Source organism: Sturnira hondurensis, unplaced genomic scaffold, assembly GCF_014824575.4.
Source record: "Sturnira hondurensis isolate 20B ecotype Veracruz unplaced genomic scaffold, ASM1482457v3 Scaffold0018728, whole genome shotgun sequence".
NCBI lineage: Eukaryota > Metazoa > Chordata > Mammalia > Chiroptera > Phyllostomidae > Sturnira > Sturnira hondurensis.
Genome location: NW_028091359.1, coordinates 15056 through 38240, shown reverse-complemented (window position 1 = coordinate 38240; position 23185 = coordinate 15056). Strand labels below are relative to the sequence as shown.

At 48.4% G+C, this 23185-nt stretch overlaps 1 protein-coding gene across 2 annotated transcripts; it reads left to right on the top strand.

Annotated features, from left to right (window-relative positions):
- Positions 1 to 10160: 10160 nt before the first annotated feature.
- MKS1 (MKS transition zone complex subunit 1) lies at positions 10161 to 23144 on the top strand. 2 transcript variants are annotated; one of them, XM_037069771.1, is made up of 18 exons: positions 10161 to 10281; positions 10673 to 10782; positions 11826 to 11896; positions 12307 to 12462; positions 13813 to 13910; positions 14091 to 14219; positions 14490 to 14594; positions 15258 to 15366; positions 15870 to 15926; positions 16968 to 17010; positions 17270 to 17335; positions 20242 to 20312; positions 20666 to 20735; positions 20844 to 20951; positions 21629 to 21762; positions 22274 to 22356; positions 22443 to 22540; positions 22641 to 23144. In XM_037069771.1, the coding sequence occupies exons 1-18, from the start codon at positions 10202 to 10204 to the stop codon at positions 22730 to 22732; spliced, it is 1680 nt and encodes a 559-aa protein (XP_036925666.1). In that variant the 5' UTR covers positions 10161 to 10201; the 3' UTR covers positions 22733 to 23144. The 2 variants fall into 2 exon arrangements, with proteins under 2 accessions (XP_036925666.1, XP_036925667.1); XM_037069772.1 differs by lacking the exon at positions 15870 to 15926.
- The last annotated feature ends 41 nt before the right edge of the window (positions 23145 to 23185 follow it).

Sequence of the window (23185 nt, the reverse complement as noted above, 5' to 3'; positions counted from 1 at the left end):
AGGTCTTGTTCAGTGCCTCCCTAGCAAGAGTCACCCTGGGCGCTATTCTTCTTTTTTCTTCCTTCTTCCCATCTCACATTTCAGTCACCAATATCTATCAATTCATCCTCCATAAACCTTATGCACCTATCACTGGTTTGCCTTCCCCACGTTGTTGTTCTTCCCCGAGTCATCTCAGTTTTGCTCTAACCACACCCTTCCCACTGCTCTCCCTGCCGCCACCTGTGTCCACCCCACCCCTCCTCCACACTGAAGGTTTCACCACCAAGCTCCCCGCTACCCACAGGACAAAGTCTCAAGTTTTAGCCAAGGTTTTATTCTGACTATCCTCCCAGGTCTTCCATCACACATCACTCCTCTACCCAAGCTCTTCGTTCTGGCCAAGCTAGCCTCCTCTTTTCTACCCAGCATGCTCTGTGCCTTTCCCTTTGCCATTCTCCATACCTGTCTTGTTCAAATCCAAAGTTTAATTCAAGCCATAGCTTCTCCATGAAGCCTTTATTTTATCTGCCGAGCCCCAAAGAGCATGGTACATTGATTCTCTTTTCCTCTCCTTTGCTTTTCCTACTTAACTCTTTATGCATCTTTCCTGTTACCCATATTAGATCATTATTATAGGGAGCTCTAAATTATGTTGGGCAAGCAATAATATTTGTTTTGATGATAAAAATGATGAATACTGGTATGAAATCACCTTGGCTTAAGCTGGTCATTCAAATCCAAGTTCTTGATTGTCAGTTCTAAAGTTGTTTCTGGAAACTATTTCCTAACCTGATTAAAGTACTGTGTTTGAAGTATAGCTAGAGGGTATAGTTTCTGGATTATTCTCTTTCTCTTCCATTGTCCCCAACTTCAAGCCCCACTGGCCATCCTACACTGCACAGAAACAGAGGCAGACAAGAGATTGTGAAGAACATCTGAGCCCTGGCCAGTGTGGCTCAGCTAGTTGATGTGTCGTCCCGTAAACCAAAAGGTTGGGGGTTCGATTCTGGTTGGGGCACCTGTCTGGGTTGCACGTTGAGTCCCCACTTAAGGTGCGTTGCAGGGGCAACCAATCGATGTTTCTCTCTCACATTGACATTTCTCTCTGCACCCCCCTTCCCCTCTCTCTAAAATCAATAAGCGTATCCTTGGGTGAGGATTATAAACAAACAAACAAACAAACATCTGAGCCTTGGTCCTTTCACAGTCCGGAGCAACAGCAGCTCGAGCCCCCTTTTGAACCTTGAGGTGGAACTTCAACACCTACCTTCCAAATGGCTGAAGAATCCTTTATAGGGGTGTCAAACTCATTTTCACGGGGGGCCACATCAGCCTCATGGTTGCTTTCAAAGGGCCGAATGGACTTTCAACTCCTTAACAGTTAAGCAGTAGTTATATTTATACAGTCCTAAAGTTATTTCAGCTTTTTGAAGGCAACCGAGAGGCTGATGTGGCCCCCAGTGAAATGAGTTTGACACCCCTGCTTTAGAAGCAACAGAACCCATGTGCCCCAAGCTTGTGAGGTTCCATGCCATCGTCTCTGTGGTGGATGGAGGCGGGAGCCCTAAATGAACATCCCCAAGGAGGAACCCCACTCCCCCATAGACTACCCCAACTCTAATGGGTGGTGCCCATTGGGCACCAGGGCGTGTGCCCTCCGGGACTTACTGTAAATGGCTGAGTTCTTACTACTTCTCCCTAGGGTTCCACCCAGATGATTTGGGGGAATGTGCAAGCATAACATGTGCTGAAGGATTGTGGTGGAGGCTGGAATAGGGTGAGGTACAGCCTGTGGTCATAGAATCCCTTCCACTGGGGTGGGAACCTGGAGAGGCCACATGGTTACTTGCCTGTCGCTCTTGTCACAGTGCTATGAAGGGGACAGTGGCCAGGAAAAGTGAGAAACTCCTTAATACCCTGCTTTTTTTGTTCTTCTCTTAAGAAATACAGACTTCTCAAGATGCTGTGCAAGGTCCTTCTGCAAACAACAGGGAGTGGGCAATGCTCTTTCAACGTCACCTCTGACACGCCCCTGCCAGGGGTACCAACCAGCTACCTCTGGGGAAGCTACGATTTCTGTGATAGGTCACATTTTGAAAAACAAAGCTGTTATTTCAGAAGCCATTGATTTACAGAAGTATTGGAAAAATAATACCAAGCTCCTATATACCCACTCCCAGTTTCCACCGTTAGTATCATTATCATTGTAATGTCTCTATGGTACATTCGCCACAAATAGTGAACCCACATTATTACATTATTATCAACTGAAAGTTCAATATCTCGCGTTTTAATGGAAAAAGTCACTCTTTTCTGCCTTACTCCAGATTGTATCTGTGTTTGTGTTCATATAAAAATTTTAAATGTACTTCATACAAACGGAAATGGACACGTGTGCAAGGTGGGCCACCTGAGCCTGTGCAGTGTCCTCCTTCCGCTCTCCCCAGGGAGGTGTCAGCCAGCGTGGGCAGCAGGACTCTAGGAGAGTGAGCTCAGAGCAGGGTCAGGTGTCACTGGGTCCTGACAGCCCTATCCAGCGGCCGTGCAACCCCAGACAGCCACTCCATCTCAGAGCCTCAGCTTCCTCCTCAAGCAGGTGGTAACAATGGTGCCAGCCTGCACCACCAGGCTGCTGCGAGGGCCCCGAGGCACAGAGGGCATGGTTCACACGTGAGGGCTGACTACTGGGTGGAGTGCGCCCTCATGGGAGGTGAGCAGTGCCCTTAGCATGGCTTGTGCTTGGGGCATCGTGCTTTGGGCTACCCTGAAGCTCTAGTTAGAATGCTGAGGAGGGTCAGAGAGTGAAACTAAGGAAGAAAACTGCTTAAATCCCGTGTCCTCAGTGCCAGATTGCGTTTCACAGACTTGAGGGGGCAGGAAGTGGAGGAAGACATGGAAAGTTCCATCTCTTTGGCTTCTGTTGCTGGACTTCCTGTCTGTCCTGGTGACTGTGGGAGACCGCCCCTCCCTGTGCCCCCCTCCCACGCAACTGTTTGCTGTCTGATGAGGAACAAGTGAGAGGTAAGGGGGACCATGGAGACTACCCAAGGAGCCAGCTCTCCTTCTGCATTTGGGGTGGGGGAGGATATAGGTGTGAAAAACACCATCTCCAGCCCAAGGACAGCAGCTGCCCAGACAGGCATTCTGCTCTTGAATTGAGCGACTCCCAGCAAGCTGCCGCCACCTCTCAGAAGTCCCTGTGGGGTGCCCAGGTGGTGAGGCCTGTCTCCCAGAAAACCCTAGCAGGGTTTCCTAGTCTTACACTTCAAAACCAGCCTGCAGTGCTGAGAGTAACCTAGGTTTTCTCTTTTCCCTTCTGGCTGCAGACTTTAGGAAGCCCACCTTAATGTAAATACCAGGCTCCCCGAGTCCATGGCCTCCTGGTTAGCTGCCCCGATCAAACCCTGGGGTCTTCCCCAGAATCCCAGCCCAGTGCCCGGCGCACTGCTGTGCCTGTTCATTTAATTCAGTGGAGGACAATTCAGATAATTGGATACTGAGCCATTGTTTGGGTTATCCAAGGATACAAAGGAAAATTGAGTCTGGTTCTTCCTCTTAGGGTGCTCACTGGTTAGTGGGGGAAAGACATATAAAAAGGTAATTGTTCATTTATTGAGCAAGTGTTTGCCTTGCACTAGGCACATAGGTTCTGGGGATGTCTTGGGACTCAAGACAGATGCGAGTTTTGCCTTCATGGGGTTAGAGTTGACAATATATTTTTAAAATTTGTATAAAGATTTTATTTATTTATGTTTAGAGAGTGGGGAAGGGAGGGAGAGAGAGGGAGAGAAACAGCAATGTGAGAAACATTTATCAGTTACCTCTTGTTGGCACTCCGGCTAGGGACAAAACCCACAACCCAGGCATGTGCCCTGACCAGGATACAAACCAGCGACCTTTTGCTTTGCAGGGCAATGCCCAGCCAACTGAGCCACACTGGTCAGGGTGACAAATATATTTTTTTAATCCCACTTTTAACAGTATAACTGAAAGCTGTAAGAATGCCAGAAAATAGGGTACACATGACCTGAGGTCATAAAGCTGGGGGCTAAGACCTTTGAGGGTGGAGGAGTCTGCCCTGAACAAAGGGTGTTTGAGGCGAGTATGAAGGACAGTGGACTCAGCAGGTGTGTGGAGGAAGGAAGAAAGGACATCAGGCAGAAGGGACGTGCTGTGCTTACGTTGATATAGGACAAACACCCTGTGTGTTGGTATAACACTGGAGGGGCACCTGGCCCAGAGGGATGAGATGTGGTCAGAGTGCCCAGATTTAGCCTACCTACACGCTTGCCTTTTTTCCTCTCCCTGGCCTGGGCCCACCTGCCAGGACATCTGTCAGGGCATATCTTACAGGCCTTCCCTAATGCTTGCTTCTTTCCAGGCCACCATCTGTAGCCCATCCTGGTTCTCACTGGATTTTATATCCTACCAATTCAACAAGCCCTTTTCCTAACCCCTGCAGGGGATGGAAGTCCAGCCCTTCCCTCCAGTCCCAAGTTCTAGGACAGGCTCCTGCCCGTCTCCGTGACTCTTCCCATATGTGGCTATACTGCAGGAGAGGGTACTGATGATGGGCGGGTAGGAAAACAGGAATTGCTCAAATCATTCTGTGATTCTGCGCCTGGAACCAGAGATCATGGCTCTAACAAACTCATTGTGAACCATTCCTGTTGGTGGGATATTTTCAATGTGTCACACAACCCTAGATTTTTCTTGTTACTTTTGTCTTTTGAAAAATTCTCCAAAAAACCTAATATGGAATTTCCTCTTTTTGAGGTAGCTCAGTAAATCATTAACTGAGTTGTCAGAGAACACAATGGAAGTCTGCTCTGCCAAAGGGTAGAAAATGCCAACTTCTCAGGGAAGGGAGTGAGTGTAGTCTATGACTAAATCTAGAAGTGTTTTGACCCTGTGCTAGTTACAGTGTAAATATAGTGGGAGAATCATTACCAACCTGGCTTTGCTTCATTCTGATTTACATTGGCCAGATTCATGAGAAAAGGACACTTAGAGTTCAAAATAAATTTAGCAGGCCCCTGGTTCAGGGGTTCCCCAAAATGCATCTGAGTCAGTGGAAAGCTTGTTAAAAATATAGGTGTCCAGGCCCTGCTCCTCACTACAGAATTCAAATCTCTGGCATTGGAGAATCTACGTAAATCTAAATAAATCCAATAAACCTAAATAAATCTCTGAAACTTACTAGAGTTTATCGAAAAAATTAATTTATTTTTTTTAAGATTTTGTTTATTTATCTTTAGAGAGGAAGGGAAGGAGAGAAGGCGAGAAATATCAATGTATGGTTGCCCCTCGTGAGTCCCCTGCTGGGAACTGGCCTGCAACCCAGGCATGTGCCCCGACTGGGAATCGAACCACGATCGTGTGGTTTGCAGGCCCATGCTCAATCCACTGAGCTACACCAGCCAGAGCTGAAAAAATTAATTTATTTGTATTTCCAGGAGAATATCAACCAGAGGGGCATGGGTTGGGGGAGGATGGTGGAAAAAAGCAGAAGGGACTAGTCAAGGAACAAGTATAAATGGCCCATGGACCCAGACAGCTGTGTGGGGTTTGACTGCGGGAGCAGGGGTGTGGGACTGGGTGGAGGAGGGCAAAGGGGGAAAAAGTGGGACAACTGTAATAGAATAACAACAAAACCTTAAGAAAAAAGAAGGGGGAGCATAGAGGGTGAATTTCAAAGTCTTTGTACTTCTAAAAATTGAAATGTGTTGTTGGAGGGGGAGAGGCCATAGAAACCAATGTCGTCAGAGTCTTACTGTTTAGAACACTCCTGTTGCTCCATGTTGCCGAAGACCTGGGCTAACCTGCTGGGACACACTGTAGGGAAAATGGAGCTTCCCAAGATAAAAGCAATTAATTATCAGAAGCTGAATATGTTTCTTGGAAAAAGGCAATTGAAATCTGGCTTTGACACAAATACACTGCTTCAGAGGTGGAGTTTCTAGGTACTGCTCTGATCATGTCTGTTGGGCAATATCTGTGTGGTCCCATCTGTTCTACCTGTTGCCACACTACCTGGAAGGGGCTGGGGAAAGGTAGGGATGCTCACTCTCATGGTTCCCTGAGTAAGTTGGTCTGGGTGTAGCCTACTCCCATACTAATGTTTCTTGGGATCACCTTTACAAAACATACCTGTAGCAGATGTTTTGGGTGTCCTGCCTAAGTCCTTCTGACCAGCTGCTGTGTGTGTTGACTGTTAACAGTTCATACCTGCACTCATCTCAGGATTATCCTCAGCTGGGAGCTCCCTAACCTAGAAATGCCTCGTAGTTTCTGTTACGCTTCTTTCAGCTAATGAATCAATATTTGATTGCTTCATAATGGAGAATGGTATTTAGAAACCAAAGTCTGGGCCCTGGGAGTGCTCATTCCCATTGGGGAGTGACTGTTTCTAGACTGTCTCAGAGGACACAGCTAAGAACTATACGTGTGGATAGCAACTCATGCCTATATACATACATAACCACGTTCATTTCTGATCCTGCCTTTGTATATACAGGGTGGGGCAAATGTAGGTTTGAAGTTGTGCATGAAACACCATTTATTCTTGTGTTGTTATTTATTCATTATTGTGTTATTTTTCTGTACAAACCACTCTAAACGTACTTTTTCCCTACCATGCATATATAAATACCCATGAATTTTTACTCCTTACTCCCACTATGATCCACACGGTCCATTCTTGCCTTTACCCCTTTCCTTATTTGCGATTTCTTTCTCAGGCAGTGAAAACCATGGTTCCTGTTATCTATAATATATTTACTTATTTTGTCAACCTTGGTATATATGTAAGTAGTTCCAGAACTGCTAACCAATACCCCTCTGAGAAATAAATTTATCAGCTAGAGTTCAGCATTTGTAGATAATTCTTTTCATCTTTAGCCTTCAGTTTCTAGTCCAAATGCTATTTTCCAAAGTTCTTTAGGGTTTCCCTGACTGGAGTGGCTCAGTGGATTGAGCCTGCCAACCAAAGGATCGCTGGTTCAATTCCCAGTGTCAGGCACATGTCTGGGTTGCAGGCCAGGTCCCGGGTAGGGGACACATGAGAGGCAACCACATATTGATGTTTCTCTCTCTCTCTTTCTCCTTCCCTTCCCCTCTCTAAAACAAACAAACAAAGTTATTTAGGGTGGATCCTTTCTCGCTCCCTCAGTGTGCTTACACAAAGCAGTTGTAACACAGTTCAATTCCTTTGTCATAGTCCATATTCCATCTTAGGTACCTCTCACAACTTGGTAAACAGTTTACAGTTTACATACAGTGAAACTCACTCACCGTGACACACAGTTCTGTAGGTTTTAGTAAATGCAATGGGTTGTGTATCACGGCCACCAGAGTTCCATGTAGAAGAGTTCCATTATCACCCTGATTACCTCACACTGCCCCTGTATAGCCAACCCCTCTTCCCAAACTCAACCTCAGGCAACCATTAACCCGTGTTCCCTCTCTGTAGTATTTTTTTTTCTAGAGTGTCATATAAGAGAAACCACACAGGATATAGCCTTTTGTGTCCATCTTCTTTCATTTAGCATAATAACTTTTGGTTTTATGTATCAGTAGTTACCTTGTGTTTTACTGTGGAGGAGTATTTCATCATAAAGATATTATACAGTTTGTTTGGCTGACAGTGACCAGAGGGGAGAGAGGAGGGAATTTCAGGGGAAAGGGGGAAGGGTTTGTAGGAACCAGTATAAAGGACACATGGACAAAAACAAGGAGGAGGGATGAAAACGGGAGGGAGGTGGGGAGTGCTGGGGCCTGGGCTGGGATGGGAGTAAAAGGCAGAAAATGTACTTGAACAACAATTAAAATAAAAACAAAAAAATTAAAAAGATATTATACAGTTTGTGTAAACATTTACACGTTGGTGGACAGCTGGGCTGTTCCCCATTTTTACTGTTGTGAATAAAGTTCTTATGCACGTTCACGTATAGGTCTTTGTGTGAATATATGTTGTCATTGCTTTTGAGTAAATGATTAGGCGTGGGATTGCTGGATCCTGTGATAGATAAATGTTTCACTTTGTGATGTTCCTCCTCCTTTTCTTCTGCTTTCCTGAAGTCTAGTAGCGAGGAGAGCTGAAATAAACTGTGAAGTGTCACCTGGGGAGGGAAAAGAAGGAGTGGTGGGCTGTTCTGATGTGGCTCAGATGGGGCTGGTTTTGCAAAGAAACAAGTCTGAGGAGGGGATGGGGATGGGTAGATATAAGGAGGCAGCACAGTTCAAAGGCAAGCCCACCAGTTTACATCAGAGCATCTGGACTTACCTCCCAGGCTCTATGCTTCCTCGTCATAAGACTGAGAAATGAACATCTTAACTTATAAATATGTGAAATGTAGGCAATAATATTTACCTTTCGTTAGGTGGTTTGTGCAAGTATTTTCTAAACCAAAAGATTTCTTCGGATTATGGTGTTAGTTTAGGGAGAACACAGTAAATGTCAGCTCCCAACCATCCTGGTTGGGGATGAGGGTGGGAGAGTTGCTGGTGATGATACAGTGGATTTTTCTCTTTATGTTATGTAACTCAAACTTTTGACTTTTAACAAGATAGTATGTAAGTGTAGTGGGGATCAGGCCATTCTTGATATCAGGGTACAGACTCCTTCAAGAATCTGATAAAAGCTAGAAACTCCCTCCAGAAAATGGTCCCTTCCCCACAGACTTTTAGGAAAGAGTTCATAGACTCCTTGAACACCGCTCATGGACCCCAGTTTTAAGAATGCCGATTTATAGAAAGCAATTAACAAAAACATAAAAATCTAGTTTACCTGTATAAAAATAATTATGGTTACTTATACAAATAACTTATATTCCCATACCATGTGGTACAGATATATTTTACCTATATCAGATTGACTTTGCTATAAGTTTTATTTGGTTATAAAACTAAACTGTTGATGCAGACTCCATATTTATCATGCGTTGTTCAGTGGTACAGTGCTTGCTGTCTGTTCACAACTTTAAAAGGAAAAACGAGAATGTTTCTTAAGGGCTGGTATCCTGCCTCCATGGTTTCATCTGTTGAAGTTATTATCTCCCAGGTTGCAAACTGTGTGCTGTAATAGAATAAACTGGCAGGTGAGAGGCTGCGAGGTAGAGTGGCAGGTGTTCAGGCTTCAGAAGACAGACCTGGGCTAGCATCCCAGCTCCTTCACCACTTACTAGGGTTCTACCTTAGCAAGCTCTGGCCTTCACTAACTCCATCAATAAGTGGGAGTAACAATAACAATTTAGGGGGTTTCTATGAAGATGAGGGACAACGCAAACAAAACGCTCAGGCTGCGTTAACTGTTAAATAATGGTGCTAATATTATGGTGAGCCCTTTGTGTTACAGGCTCTGCTGCCCCAGGCTCCCAATGCAATAAAATCAACTGCTTATCCTGTTGGGGAAAGTAGCAAATGCCAAAGGCTAGAGACTGTTGACACCACTTTAGGGAATCCGGGGAGCTAGACAGGAGGTTATGTGAGGTATCTGGCCTTTGCTAGTCCATTGAAGCGTTACTTCTGAATGACACTTTGTTAGCTTTTCAGGCCAGTGCGTATCTAAGGTCTTAATCTGGAACTATCCCCTGCAGGGGAAAACCCCGAACAATGACGTGTTTTCCCTACTGCTGGCTTCCTTCTTTTTTCTTCCTCTGAGTTAGTGAATACAAGGACTAATTAATCTTTTGGCAAGGTTTTTTCTTTATCTTCCAAGAATGTATTTTCATGTTTGTATGAGTGGTATCACCTTCTCTGACTTGTTTGGAAAGAATAGAAACATTCTGCAAGTCACATCCACCGATTTTCAGGCCAAAGCAACGAGCATTCCGCGGAAGTTAGGGTGGGGTGATGGCAAAAGTCGTGGTGGGGAATTTAGGAATCTGGGTCTGGTCCCCATCACCATGTCTGAATCTATATGAAAAGGACCAATGGCTCTGCCTTAGTCTCATCTGTAAAGTGCATCACGTCGGCCTTGGGAGTTGGTGAACTTTGGGCTCACTTGTGATCATCGGTGATCCCAGGAGACCCCAGCTGGAGGGCGCCTAGACGCCAGGCCTTTCTGGGACTGCTGGGGACGGCGGTTGCGGCGCCTCGCGAAAGGAAGCGAGGACTGCGCGCGCAGCTCCTCCGCCGCCTCCCCAGCCCAGCGTCTCCGTTGCCAGGAGAACTGGGAGTGGCGCGCTTTCCGGCGTAGTCGCGGCGCCTTGCGGCTGTCATGGCGGAAGCTGTCTGGAACACTGACACCGGGGAGGCTGTGTATCGCTCCCGAGACCCCGTGCGCAACTTGCGCCTCCGGTAGTCGCATGGTCCCAGAGCCCCGGGCTTTTATGTTCTCAGATCATTCGAGCCTGAACTTCACCTCTCAGTGTTCGGCGGCCCCCACTTCTGCTTACTGTCCCCTTCACTGCCTCCGCGGTCTCCCTCTGTCTCCCCCTATCCTGCCTGCACCCTCCTCACCCACAGCTTGCAGACCCACACAAACCCTCCCAGATTCCTCGGAGCCCTGTGTCCCCAGGACACTCCTGCACCCCCACTCCTCCCCTGAGGACCCGGCGCCCCACTCACCACCCTTCAGTTGTGTGCATCCCGCACACTGTGGTATTGTGTTTCCCCCATTTTTGCTTGGTGTTCATCTCCAGGCTGTGCGTCTGTTAACGAGTATTTTGGGCTTCTCTTTTCTTGACAGAGTCCACTTGCAAAGAATCACATCGAGCAACTTCCTCCATTACCAGCCTGCTACCCAGCGTGGGAAGGACCTCATAGACTTGGCCACTTTCAGGCCTCACCTAACTGCCAGTGGGTGTTTGGTGGTGATGTGTCTGTCCCCCTCGGTACCTGGGAAGGGACCAGGGTGGTAGTGACCTGTTAAAACAGAATAGACTCAGGGCTGTAGTCTTAAGAAAAGGCATGGAGAGGTTGGGTTCCTTGCTCGAGGTCACATGATTGGTAAATGTTGAAGCCAGGGCTTGATTAGGCCATTTTAACTGCTGTGTTATGTTGTGTATGAAAATTGAATAGGAGCAAGTCTTGCCATCAAGATTCTAATCTTACTTGCAGTTAAATGGAGTGAAGTAAAAAGGCCATACTTTAGATATGATATAAATTTTCCTGGCAACCTAAATTTTATTTGTGGCATTTTTTTTTCCCTAAGAGAAAATAGGCTCCAAATTCTAAGTATATGTATAGACACTTGCTAAAGTGGTTTTAAAAATTGGGGTCTGCTTGAAAAACATGCCTATTAACATCAACTGTGCTCTTGCGGTTTTCTAGTCTCTGCTTTAGTTTGTGTTAAAAAGCAGTCCTGGGCAAGAGTGTGGGCTGGTGGGTGGCGAAACATGTGTCTCTGCAGAGGGCACACTCAGACAGGAGTGTGTTAGATTTGATTTTTTATATAACCATTTATTTGCCTTTCCTCTTCTCTCCTGAAACTTGGTCCGAAGGTTACAGTGTTTGTGATTCTAGATATATGGCTTCAGGAATAGTAAAGATTAAAATGCCAGGGTTCCTTTTAAGCAAATGTAGACAATTGGGATTGAGGAAGAGCTGTTCAGCCTATATCTAAATTTCAGCTCCCGACATTGAATTGGATTAAATGAGTCCTAGAAGGCACGTCTTTTATTCAAATCAGAGAAGTGACTAAGACTTCTTGGGTCTTCATCCTGGCTTCTGCACAACCACAACCTCTCCAACCTTTGTGCAGAATGAGTGCTTAAGAAATCACTGAGCTCCAGCTGGTTTTATGGCCAATGTAAGAGCAGGACTTTGACGATAACTCACCACAGAGCAAGAAGTGGTGCTGGCTTTGCTCAGACCTTTGACTCACCCAGTTGTCTTTGGAGGTGGACACCGCCCAGATGAAGAGGAAGAGGAGGAGGTCTTGATTGGATGGCAGGAGAAGCTCTTTAGCCAGGTGAGCCGGTGTCACTTGTCGGCTCAGTGTACCGCCACCTGGTCTGCCTCCACCTGCCTGGTGGCAGGGATGGATTCTTGATACAGACTGATCAACTGATTTCCGGAAAGCTTGTAGATGGGGTGGTGGAGCATAGCAACTGCCATTATCAAGTTTTATGGTCCTTTTCACCTCTTTTCACCTCTGGGCCACAGGTCATCAGTAACATCAGAGTTGGATTAGAGCATCACTCTGGTTCCTTTGAATTCTTACATCCTTTGGGTGCCCTGCGCTCCATTAGTTTAGACCAATGAAAATGGGCTGTGACAACGTGTTGGATTGTATAAGCCCTGTAGAACTGCTTTCATTAAACAGTTATGGGAACAAAAGTTTGACGTAGTCTCAGTAGATCTCTTTCCTTGTGACCTCAGTTTGAAGTAGATCTGTACCAAAATGAAGCAGCCTGTCAGAGCCCTCTGGATCATCAGTACCGTCAGGAGATCCTGAAGCTGGAGGATTCAGGTAGAAGGAAGAACCGACGAATCTTCACCTACACTGACTCGGATAGATATACCAACTTGGAGGAGGTATTGTTCTTTCCAAGGTCCCATAGCTACCTTCTCCTTCGCCTCCCTGAACTTTCTGGCCTCGCTGGTTTCTGGGTGTTAAATCAGGAGCCAATTAAGGAGTGACAGAGAGCCAGTCTAGGAACTGACTTGTGCTGCTGGCATCCAAGCTGGCGTAGAGTGTGGGCAGAGTCCACAGGTGGTGTGGTTCCACCCCTTCTTCACCTGCTGGGGGGCCGGTGGGAGCTGGCGGCGTCTCTGAGGATAGGCGTGCAGGCTGCAAACCCAGAGGAGTGGCCACTGCACTCTCCTTCGTCCCCGCATCATAAGATAAGACGGGTGGGTGGGGTCTAGAACCACCTAGATCAGCGGTGTTCAACCTTTCCCATCTGATGGGACACGTGAACTAATGACCAAAATTCTGCGGCACACCAAAAGATACGTTTTTTGCCAATCTGATGAAAAATATAGGGTATAGTTTTGATTCATTCACACCAGACAGCTACTGTTGTGTTGGCTGTTGTCATTTTTTTATTTGACAGTCTAAGAGAAAAGAGACCAGAGCCCCTGACTAAAGAGTCAGCTACTGTATGTTTTAAAAATTCTTGCAGCACACCGGTTGCAAATTGCTGATCTAGATAAAGTTGAGCAGGGGATTCAGCCAAAACTCTGAGTGTGTGGGGTCGAACAGGAATTCAGTTCGCCCAGTGGCTTTTGTCCTCAGTTTGCCAATTATCCCAGCACACCCTGGTGGGCTTGTTCAACATTTTCTTCAGTTACTGCCTGATACTGTTTTCTCAGAGATTTTAAACTATTTAAGGGAGGATAGAGGCACTCTATCATGATTTTTGTCTATAACCTTGTAGCTTTCTCCGAGGAATAGTTGTTAAGTGTAAGTTTTTGAAATGTCGATGCTTTTATTAAGAAAGCTATAGGTTGATATCATATACAATTTGGGTTGTTTGTTTGGGAAAAGTGAATAAAATTACAGTTAGTGCCTAGTTCCCATGTCCCACAGAACACTTGTACCCCATGTGGCGTCCTCCAATTCCCTAGTTAATGTCAACATCTACCAGGAAACTCCCCCAACCTTTTGTTGGTATGTGCTCAGGAATTGCAGCTCTTTCAACATTAGCATCAGTGAATGCATCTCTGAAGGTTGATGTGCTGCTGAAAGGTTAGGGCAAAGCAAGGCGTGGTTGGAATCTCTGGCTTGTTTGTGCCCCTGCTCCCCTCCATTCCCATGTGTATGGTGGGGTGTGATTTTAGGTTGGGTCCTGGATGAGGCTTCAGAAGGAAGACTTCCCTTTGGGTACTGCTCCCATGTGGCCCTGGCCAACTGGGTCCCACAAGGCTGCTTTCTTTTCCCAGCACTGTCAGAAAATGACCACCGCGGCCAGGGAGGTGCCATCATTCCTGGTCGAGCGAATGGCAAATGTCAGGCGGCGCCGGCAGGACAGGCGAGGGATGTGAGTGCATGGGGACTGTGGGGGGCCTTGTGGTCCTCCCGTGCCTTCGTTCTTGGTATATCCACTGACTGGGGCTCCCCATTCTGCATCAGACCTCCACCTGGGGGAGCTCCTCTGCGCCCCTCCTTCAGGCTCTTCAGGGGGTGCCAGGGAAGTGACCCTTCCCGTTCTGTCTCCCAGGGAGGGTGGCATCCTCAAGTCACGAATTGTCACCTGGGAACCCTCAGAAGAATTCATCAGGAGCAACCATGTCATCAACACCCCTCTTCAGACCATGTACATCATGGCAGACCTGGGGCCCTATGGCAAGTGAGTGAAGCTCCCGCTGCCCAGCTCAGGGCCTGGTCCGCGTCCCCTCTCACTGGCGATCGGCTGCCTGTGGCAGTCATCCTGGGGTATGTGGGAGGGAAGGACTTTCCCCCTTTTTGTTTTTCTTGGTTGTTCTCAGAAGAAAGCGTTTTATGTGGTAAATCTCACTACAGCCTCTGTCCTCTCCCCTGACGTGGTCTGACCACCTCTTCCTCCCATCCTGGACATGGGGCCAGTGATGCTGAACCTCGTGGGTTTCCTGGTTTCTAGGCTCGGCTATAAGAATTATGAACATGTCCTCTGTACCCTGAAGGTGGACGGCAATGGTGTGATCACGGTAAAACCTGACTTCACCGGTCTCAAAGGACCCTACAGGTGAGAGAACGAAAGGGGTGGTAGAGCCTGGCATTTTCCGTCTTGGCTTCACTGCTTGCCCCCAGTTGAGGAGATGTGCAGAAAGCCCCCCATCTATTGCAACTTTTAAATTCCCAGGTAGCTGTTCATGTTCTGTTCTGGGTCATTGACCCCTTGGATACCGGGAGTCTGTTCTCAGAACTTGTATCACTGTGCCTATTTGAAAATGATAACTTCAGCTATATAGTTAAGTGAAAATAATTCTCTGTGCTGCGGAACATAGGGACTGACCAGAACAGGGTGAGATAAACTCAGCTAGGACTTCTCCTCTGGGCTAATTGCTCTTTAGCTCTGTGTCATGGAGTAACAGAACTGTACATTAGAAATCACCTAGCCCCTCCTGTGTGTTTCTTAGGTGAGAGGGCTGGGTGCCAGGTATGTCCCGCCTTAGGGTTTCACTGAGACTTGGAGGCAGAAACGGGCCCAGAGCCTGTACTCTGTGAGTCCGTCTGGTGCCCTTGCTCTACCGTTTTGTTTCCCTCTGCCAGGCATTGTTCTGGCCATCGCCGTCAACACACACTCTACGTGAGGTGTGCGGCCCATGGTAGCTCATCCCTGGGCTGGATCTGGACGGCCCCATCTCTTGTCATTAGAGTCGGTCCGTCTGTGGCTTTGACCTTACAGAATTGAGACCGAGGGGGAGAAGCAGGAGCTGTGGAAGTACACCATCGACAATGTGTCCTCCCTCGCGCAGCCGGAGGAGGAGGAGCGGGAACAGCGTGTGTTCAAGGATGTAAGAGCTAATTCCTTCCTAGCACCAAAGGGGTGAGCCTCGGCGCCAGGAACTGAGCCCTTGTCCGAGGTTGACGTCCGTAGTTGCAAGGGCTGCTCTTCATGGCTCTCGCCTGACTCAGGAAGCATTGCTGACATATCAGACCCACATCTTTGAGCCATGTTCTGGGCTAGCTGTTTCCTGTACTTTATTTCCTTTAGACTGTACAACAGCTCTTTGAGGTAAATACTTTTATTGCTACCATTTGTAAATGAGGAAACTGAGACTGAGAAACTAAGCAGTCTGCTCAAGGCCACGCAGCTTGTACGTGTGAGAACCGGGATTTGGTCCCAGGCCAGTGGATTGCGCAGCCTCTGGGCTTTACTTTAAAATGTCAGTGGCAGGATACTTAGGCCTCTAGTTCTTGGTGGTGTTTCCCACTCGGGCTCTTTCCCTGCCATTCAGAACTGAACCCTGGTCTGGCTTGGGTCACATCATGGGTTGGGTTTGGTTTCCTTCCTCAGCTCTATGGCCGGCACAAGGAGTACCTCAGCAGCCTGGTGGGCACCGACTTTGAGACGGTGAGTCCCTGGCTGCCTGCAGCACCGTGACTGGGTTCAGCCAGAGCGCCGACTGGCTGTCGTGGTGCTTCTCCCCAGGGTCCCCAAGACACACTCTGCCGTGTCAAAGGAAGTACAAAAGAGCATAAAGGGGAGAGTCCTGTTAATGTTTGTAAAACACTGCATGTCGGTGTAGAACTGCTGACGCACAGAGAAAGGCCTTAGAGGGTGCACACCGCGAGGGGGGCGGCTGTTTGGGGTGAGGCGCAGGTGGGGGTGGTAGGCGAACACTGGTTGGTGAGGGGACGTGTCAGGGTGTTTACTTTCTATTCTTTAAACGTATGTAGTTTTGAATGTTTTCAGTGGTAATACACTCAATATTACTTTATAATGAATTAAAAAATAAATATAAACATGAAAAATGCCTTCCTCACTTCATGTGGCGATTTCGCCTGAGAGCCGCATAGACAGGGAAGGGGTCATCTCTGTTTGTTCAACAGTTTGGCTCTTTAAAAACAAAACAGTTTAGGTGCATTATTTCATGTTGGGTTTGTCGTGTCCCCACATTCTAGGAATTCCACTTGTAGATCCGGAAACAAGGATGGAAAGGGGGAGCAAGGCACTGCCCCTCTCTAAAAAATTAACGTTCACTATTTTGCTATCGCTGTAGCAGCAGATGGTCAGTGTTAAAAGGTAGATAAGACAGCTCCACAAATCGCCGAAAGGGGGAACTCACTAGCGCCCCGACCTCAGCCGTCTGAAGGGGGCAGGGGCCTCCGCCTCCCCGCACACACGGCAGCACAGCCGCCCTGGCTTCCCTTGGCCAGTCGTCCGAATTTCCCATACCGTGTAGCCCTCCCCGCCATTTAAATTATGTACTTCCTTCCTCTTCATGACAGACTTCAGGTATGTTAGGAAACAGATGTGTGAAGCGGCAGGGCGGGGAGGAATGGCGTCAGGGACGCATCCGCACCGACACGCAGTGTCAGGTCCTCCATGGACGGGCAGAGAGGTGCCGGTGCCTCCGCACCTCCTGACCTGCCCCGCTTCTCTCTGCCTTAGACGGTCCCCGGCGCCTTCCGGCTCTTTGTGAACGGAGAGGTAGGTAAGTGTCTTGCCAGAGATGACAGAGATCTCTTAAGCTGGGTCATGGGCCCCAGTGGAGTGTGACATAATCCACCCGGCCCCCGGAGGCCTTGGGTTGTCTGCCGTACTTAGAAAACTCAGCCACGAGCCTTTCCTGGAAACACGGGATAGTTCCTGGCCCTCGAGGGACTTCCTTCCAGAAGGGTACAGACCCCTTGGGCCTGGGTGGGCGCCACAGGCGGGGAGAAGAAGCTGAAAATAGGTTCCTGTGTTCTTAGTTTCAGCCCAAGGCTACGAGTATGACAATCTCTACGTCCACTTCTTTGTGGAACTGCCAGCTACTAGTAAGTAACGTTCACGCGGCTCCTTTCTTATTCCCGTTCGGGAGGTTTTCTGCAGGCCTCTGGTCAGGCTTCCCCGCTCCTGCACAAAAACTGTCATTGCTCTTTTCAAGGTCATAGGTCATTTCCAAGTTGTCAAATCTGTGGTGACTTCTCTGCTGTCACCTTATTTGACCTCTCAGAAGCATTTGACAAGGCTCCCTTCTTCTCCCTGAAACTCTTCTCTTGGCTCCTGCCTCCACGCTTCTCACGAGAGAAAAGAGAAGCAGGGTTAGTGGGTCATCAGCCTCCTTGGCCGATGAGAAACAGAGATGGCTCCTCACCTTCTGTTAACCTCGAACTATGCAAGTGTCCAAGGCTGGGCCTTTGGAAATAGTTTTTTTCTTTTCTTTTTGTTTTTAAATTTGTTAAATATATTTTTTGATTATGTTATCACAGTTGTCCTATTTCCCACCCTTCATTCCCCTCCACCCTGTACACCCACCCACATTCCCCACCTTTAGATCATGTCCATGTGTCATATCTATAAGTTCTTTAGCTTCTACATTTCCCATACTATTCTTGCCCCCCCCCCCGTCTATTTTCTACCTACCGTCTATGCTACTTATTCTCTGTACCTTTTCCCCCTCTGTTTCCCTCCCACTCCCCTGTCCCTAACCCTCCATGTGATCTTCATTTCTGTGGTTCTGTTCCTGTTCTAGTTGTTGGCTTAATTTGTTTGTTTTTTAGGTATGGCTATTAATCATTGTGAGTTTGCTGTCATTTTATTGTACGTGTTTTTATCTTCTTTTTCTTAGATCTAAGTCCCTTTAACATTTCATATAATAAGGGCCTGGTGATGATGAACTCCTTTAACTTGATTTTATCTGGGAAGCATTTTATCTGCCCTTCCATTCTAAATGAAAGCTTTGTTGGACAGAGCAATCTTGGATGTAGGTCCTTGCCTTCCATGACTTGGAATACTTCTTTCCAGCCCCTTCTTGCCTGTAAGGTCTCTTTTGAGAAGTCAGCTGACAGTCGTATGGGAACTCCTTTGTAGGTAACTGTCTTCTTTTCTCTTGCTGCTTTTAATATTCTTTCCTTATCTTTCATCTTGGGTAATGTAATTATGATGTGGCTTGGTGTGTTCCTCCTTGGGTCCAACTTCTTTGGTACTCTCTGAGCTTCCTGGACTTGCTGGAAGTCTATTTCCTTTGCCAGATTGGGAAAGTTCTCCTTTATTATTTGTTCAAATAAGTGTTCCACTTGTTCCCCTTCCACTTCCCCTTCTGGTACCCCTATAATTCAGATGTTGGAATGTTTAAAGATGTCCTGGAGGTTCCTAAGCCTCTCCTCATTTTTTTTTTTTGAATTCTTGTTTCTTCATTCTTTCTGATTGGTTGTTTCTTTCTTCCTTCTGGTCCACTCCATTGATTTGAGTTCCAGTTTCCTTCCCACCACTGTTGGTTTCCTGTACATTTCCCTTTATTTCACTTAGTGTAGCCTTCATTTTTTCATCTAATTTGTGACCAAATTGAACAATTCTGTGAGCATCCTGATTACCAGTGTTTTGAAGTGTGCATCTGATAGGTTGTTACTTAGTTGTATTTGTTCTGGGACTTTGATGTGTTTTTTCATTTGGGCCATTATTTTTGTCTCTATGCGCCTGTTATGTATGAGGGGCGGAGCCTTAGATGTTCACCAGGGCGAGGAACCCAGTCGCTGGTTTGTGATGCTGTATGTGGGGAAGGGGTCTGAGAGGGAACAATGGTGCTTGCTCCTCTCTCTGCAGGATTTCAGTCACTTCCACCACTTTCCCCAAGCAAACTGGGCCTTTCTGGTGCTGATTCCCAGGTGGGCAAGCTTGTGTATGTTCTAGGACCCCGTGGGTCTCTCCCACGAACTCGCCTGTGAGGCTGGGAGTTTCTCCTGGCACCCCAACCCCGACAAGTGTTTTCAGTCAATGTTTTGAGGCTTTAGTTCCCCACACTGGGACCCTGGGTTGCTCGGTCTGACTCGATCCCCTGTTTCACCTGGTTTATCTGCGTGCAAATGTGGGACTGCCTGGTCAGCCAGCTGCCTTGTGCGGCGCGCCCCTCCACAATCCACCACCTCGTTGCATCGGCCAGCCACTACCGCCTTGCCACAACCCCTCTCAGCCTGGCCACCTGACTCAGCCCCTTCTACCCATCTGGATGAATGTGTCTACTTTAACTCCTTGGTTGTCAGACTTCCATACAGTTCAATTTTCTGTTGGTACTGGTTGTTTTTTGTTTCTAAATTGTTGTTGTCCTTATTTTGGTTGTGCGAGGAGGGACAGTGTGTCTACTTATACCTCCATCTTGGTCGGAAGTCAGTTTTTTTCTTTTTAATTCTCACCTGAGGACATTTTTTCATTTGTTTTACACAGAGAAGAAGGATGAGGCGGGGGAGAGAGAAACATCGATTGGTTGCCTTCTTCTGTCTCCTGACCAGGAAGCAAAGCAAGACTGGGCCTTTTGAGGACCATTTCCTGTGTCTGAAACCCTTTCTGTCATATCTTTGAGTGACTGGTTGTTCTTGAGTTTAGGTTTCAGCCTAAGTGTCACCTCTGAGAGGTCTTCCCTCACCACTCAATTGAAATGAGCCTCCAGGCCACTCAGTCCCTTTACCTTGTTTTAGTTTTAGCATGGCATTGTTCTCTACCTGATGGTCTCTTGTTGGTTTGTCCATCTCCCTCCCATGGAAATGTTGGGTCCATGAGAGACAGGGATCTTTTCTATCTGGTTACCAAGATGTCCCTACTGCCTGTCACAGCATTGAGCAGGCACTCAGTAAATGTGAAATGAGTGACTGATTTTGAGAATGAGTGCATGAAGGAGCTGGGCCTGTTTCTCAGGTACTCGCCCTCCTCCCGGGTAAACTTACAATCCATTGCCTCTGGCTTTCAGACTGGTCAAGCCCAGAGTTCCAGCAGCTCTCGGGAATAACACAGACCTGTGCCACCAAGTCCCTGGGAATGGTATGGAAAATGGGAAGGGGTACCAGAAAGGGCACAGGACTCTGACCCTGGGGTGGCCCCTGAAGATGTGTTCGGCTGACAGCCACTCCCTCTAGGCAGATTCCAGAGTCAGGTCCAGCCCTTCTGTGGGGCTCTGCAGGGCCGTTTAGTCCCGCAGTTCTCTTGCGGCTTTTGTGCGAATGGGAACAGCTGGTAATTGGGTCACCCTTCACCTCAGCCTTTTATTTCCCACCTGGGGTGATCCATTCTTTTTCCCTTTGTGAAGGTGACCTTGGCGACAGGGAGAATAAATTTTAGGTGAGGCCTTTCCTACCCCATGACACTGAGTATAATATGACACTCCTCCTTTTTAGGACAAAGTGGCCTACTTCTCCTATCCATTCACATTTGAGGCCTCCTTCCTCCATGAGGACGAATCAGCTGGTGAGTAGCTCAGCGGCTGCGGGGTCCCAGGCCTTGGGTCTCCTCAGGCAGCGCCCCCTCCTGGCGAAGGCCTCCGGTGACCTGGCTGCTTCTCTCACTTGCTCCCAGAAGCTCTCCCAGAGTGGCCTGTGCTCTACTGCAAGGTCCTCTCCTTGGACTTCTGGCAGAGGTACCGTGTGGAAGGCTACGGGGCTGCGGTGCTGCCTGCCACCCCAGGTGACCTGTTGTCCCTGCCCTACCTGTGGCCCACACGCCCTAGATCCTGGGAACAAGACTCATGCTTCCAAAAGAGTCAACTGCTTCCAGTGAGAAGGAGGGGCAGTTAGGAATTAGAAGCATTTAACTCACAAGAGTCCCTGCTCCTGTTGAGGAATCTCCCCACGTCCTTAGAGACAGCTGAGTGAAAGTGCAGCTAGCTGAAGCCCAGCGGCCGCAGTGCCTCTGGAACCGCTCCATGTGCCTCTGATTTGACCTGCAGGCTAGGGGGAGAGGCTGCTTGGCAGAGTGTCAGTGTTTGCTTTAAAACAACAGCCACTTCCTGCAACTCGCACCTGGCCGTGCGCTAGGTGCTGCTCCTCAATCCTGCCAACTGCTCTGGGAGGCGCAGGTGGTGTTGCTTCCATGTTATGCGATGAGAATGAGCCTCGGGGAGGTTAGGAAACTTAGCCTGGGTACACAGGTAGTCACTGGCAGAGCTGAGACTGGAATTTCTGTCTGATTAATTTCCAAACGGGTGCCCTAAAGAAACCCCCACCATGATAATCGTCACCACAGGGCAGACTGTCATAGGAACAGGTGTTGTAGTGACGACTGGGCCAGTGTCAGCGCTGGGGAGCCGGCCAGGCACCACGTGGCCTTCCTGGCCCTGGCCTCATTTTCCTCGTCCTGCACAGGCTCGCACACCCTGACGGTCTCCACGTGGAGACCCGTGGAGCTTGGCACAGTGGCGGAGCTGAGGAGGTTCTTCCTTGGTGGTTCTCTGGAACTGGAGGACCTGTCCTACGTGCGGATCCCAGGGACCTTCAAGGTGATTTTTGTCTCTGGGGAGAGTTCATGCCGGGAACTTAGGTTCCTGTCTCATCTGTTGAAGGTGGGATCTGGGTTAGGCCCCTTAACTGTTCATTGCTTCATCATTACATAGCCCCTTCCTGTTGCTTAAGCTGGAAGTCATAGGTGCATTTTGAACCAGGCGCAAATACCTGAACTGCTCTCCTAGCAGATCTCTGGAAAATTGTGTACTTGAGATTTCCCTTGGTTCCCGTCAGAATAACCCACCCCTCCTCCCAGCCCATCCCTGAGGCCTTGATAGCCGAGGTGGGGACAGTCAGCAGAGCTTCTTCTCAATGAGGTTGGAATGTTCTCCATTCAGGCTGGGAGCCCAGGGTTAGTGTTTAGGTGATGGAGTCTGGGTGCGGGAATGAGGTTTCCCTAAAAGAACCGTTTCCCTAAGAATGGGGATAGCACTGGGAGTGAGGCCAGCACAGTGCCTGGGGTCCTGGGGCTGCAGAAACCTGATGCTGTCCAACCCTATGCCACAGGGGGAGCGTCTGAGCCGCTTTGGGCTCCGAACAGAGACCACAGGTAGCGTCACCTTCCGCCTGCACTGTCTGCAGCAGTCCAGGTGAGTGACCCTGGCCCTCTGCCTTGGGGCTTCTTATCCCTGGGGGCTGGAGAATAGCCTTGGCCATGTGGCACACTCCCCTACAGGGCCTTCATGGAGTCGAGATCCCTCCGGAAAAGGATGCGGAGTGTGTTGGACCGTCTGGAAGGATTTAGCCAGCAGAGTTCCGTTCACAATGTGCTGGGTAGGTTCCCCTTCCCCCAAGCCAGCCACTCAGGGTCAGCATGGGCCATGCTCCTCCCCCACACCACAGCAGCTGACTCCTGTATTTGCCCCCATCACAGAGGCCTTCCGTCGTGCCCGGCGCCGCATGCAGGAGGCCCGAGGAAGCCTTCCCCAGGACCTAGTGAGCCCCTCGGGGACCATGGTCTCCTAGCTTGCTGCAGCTCTGTCCCTCTGAGCAAGAGGATACGGCGGGTGATGGCCAAGGCCGGTGCTCTCCCACCTCCACACCTTTCTTATTAGAGATGTTATTAGAGATGTACCAATAACCGGAAGAGCTGAGAAAACCCCAGGCCAGCCCCTCTGCCTAGTCTGTAGGGTCTTCTTCCTGCCACATGGCAGGAAAGCCAGAGACGCTGTGGCCCCCGTATTCATATTTCAGCCACTACAAGTGGGTATCACAACAAGACGGGGGTACTGCTCTGAGACTAGTTTGGGATAACCCCATAGCTAGTTCCGGCCCCAGCTCTGGAGCAAATGAAGGCTGCAGGCAGTTTCCAGTGCTTTCTGCTAGCTGGGTAGTGTCCTTTATTGTGTTTTTTATACATAAAAGCTTTTTCTACTGACTGATGTTCTGTTGGTTATTTCCCTGTTCAGGTCACTGGCA

Bases quoted from the DNA above. Each gene is read 5' to 3' on its own strand.
- MKS1 (XM_037069771.1), top strand. From the start codon at position 10,202: ATGGCGGAAGCTGTCTGGAACACTGACACCGGGGAGGCTGTGTATCGC. The intron at 14,220-14,489 runs GTGAGTGAAGCT...CCTGGTTTCTAG, and splicing joins GACCTGGGGCCCTATGGCAA to GCTCGGCTATAAGAATTATG. The intron at 17,011-17,269 runs GTAAGTGTCTTG...CTGTGTTCTTAG, and splicing joins CTTTGTGAACGGAGAGGTAG to TTTCAGCCCAAGGCTACGAG.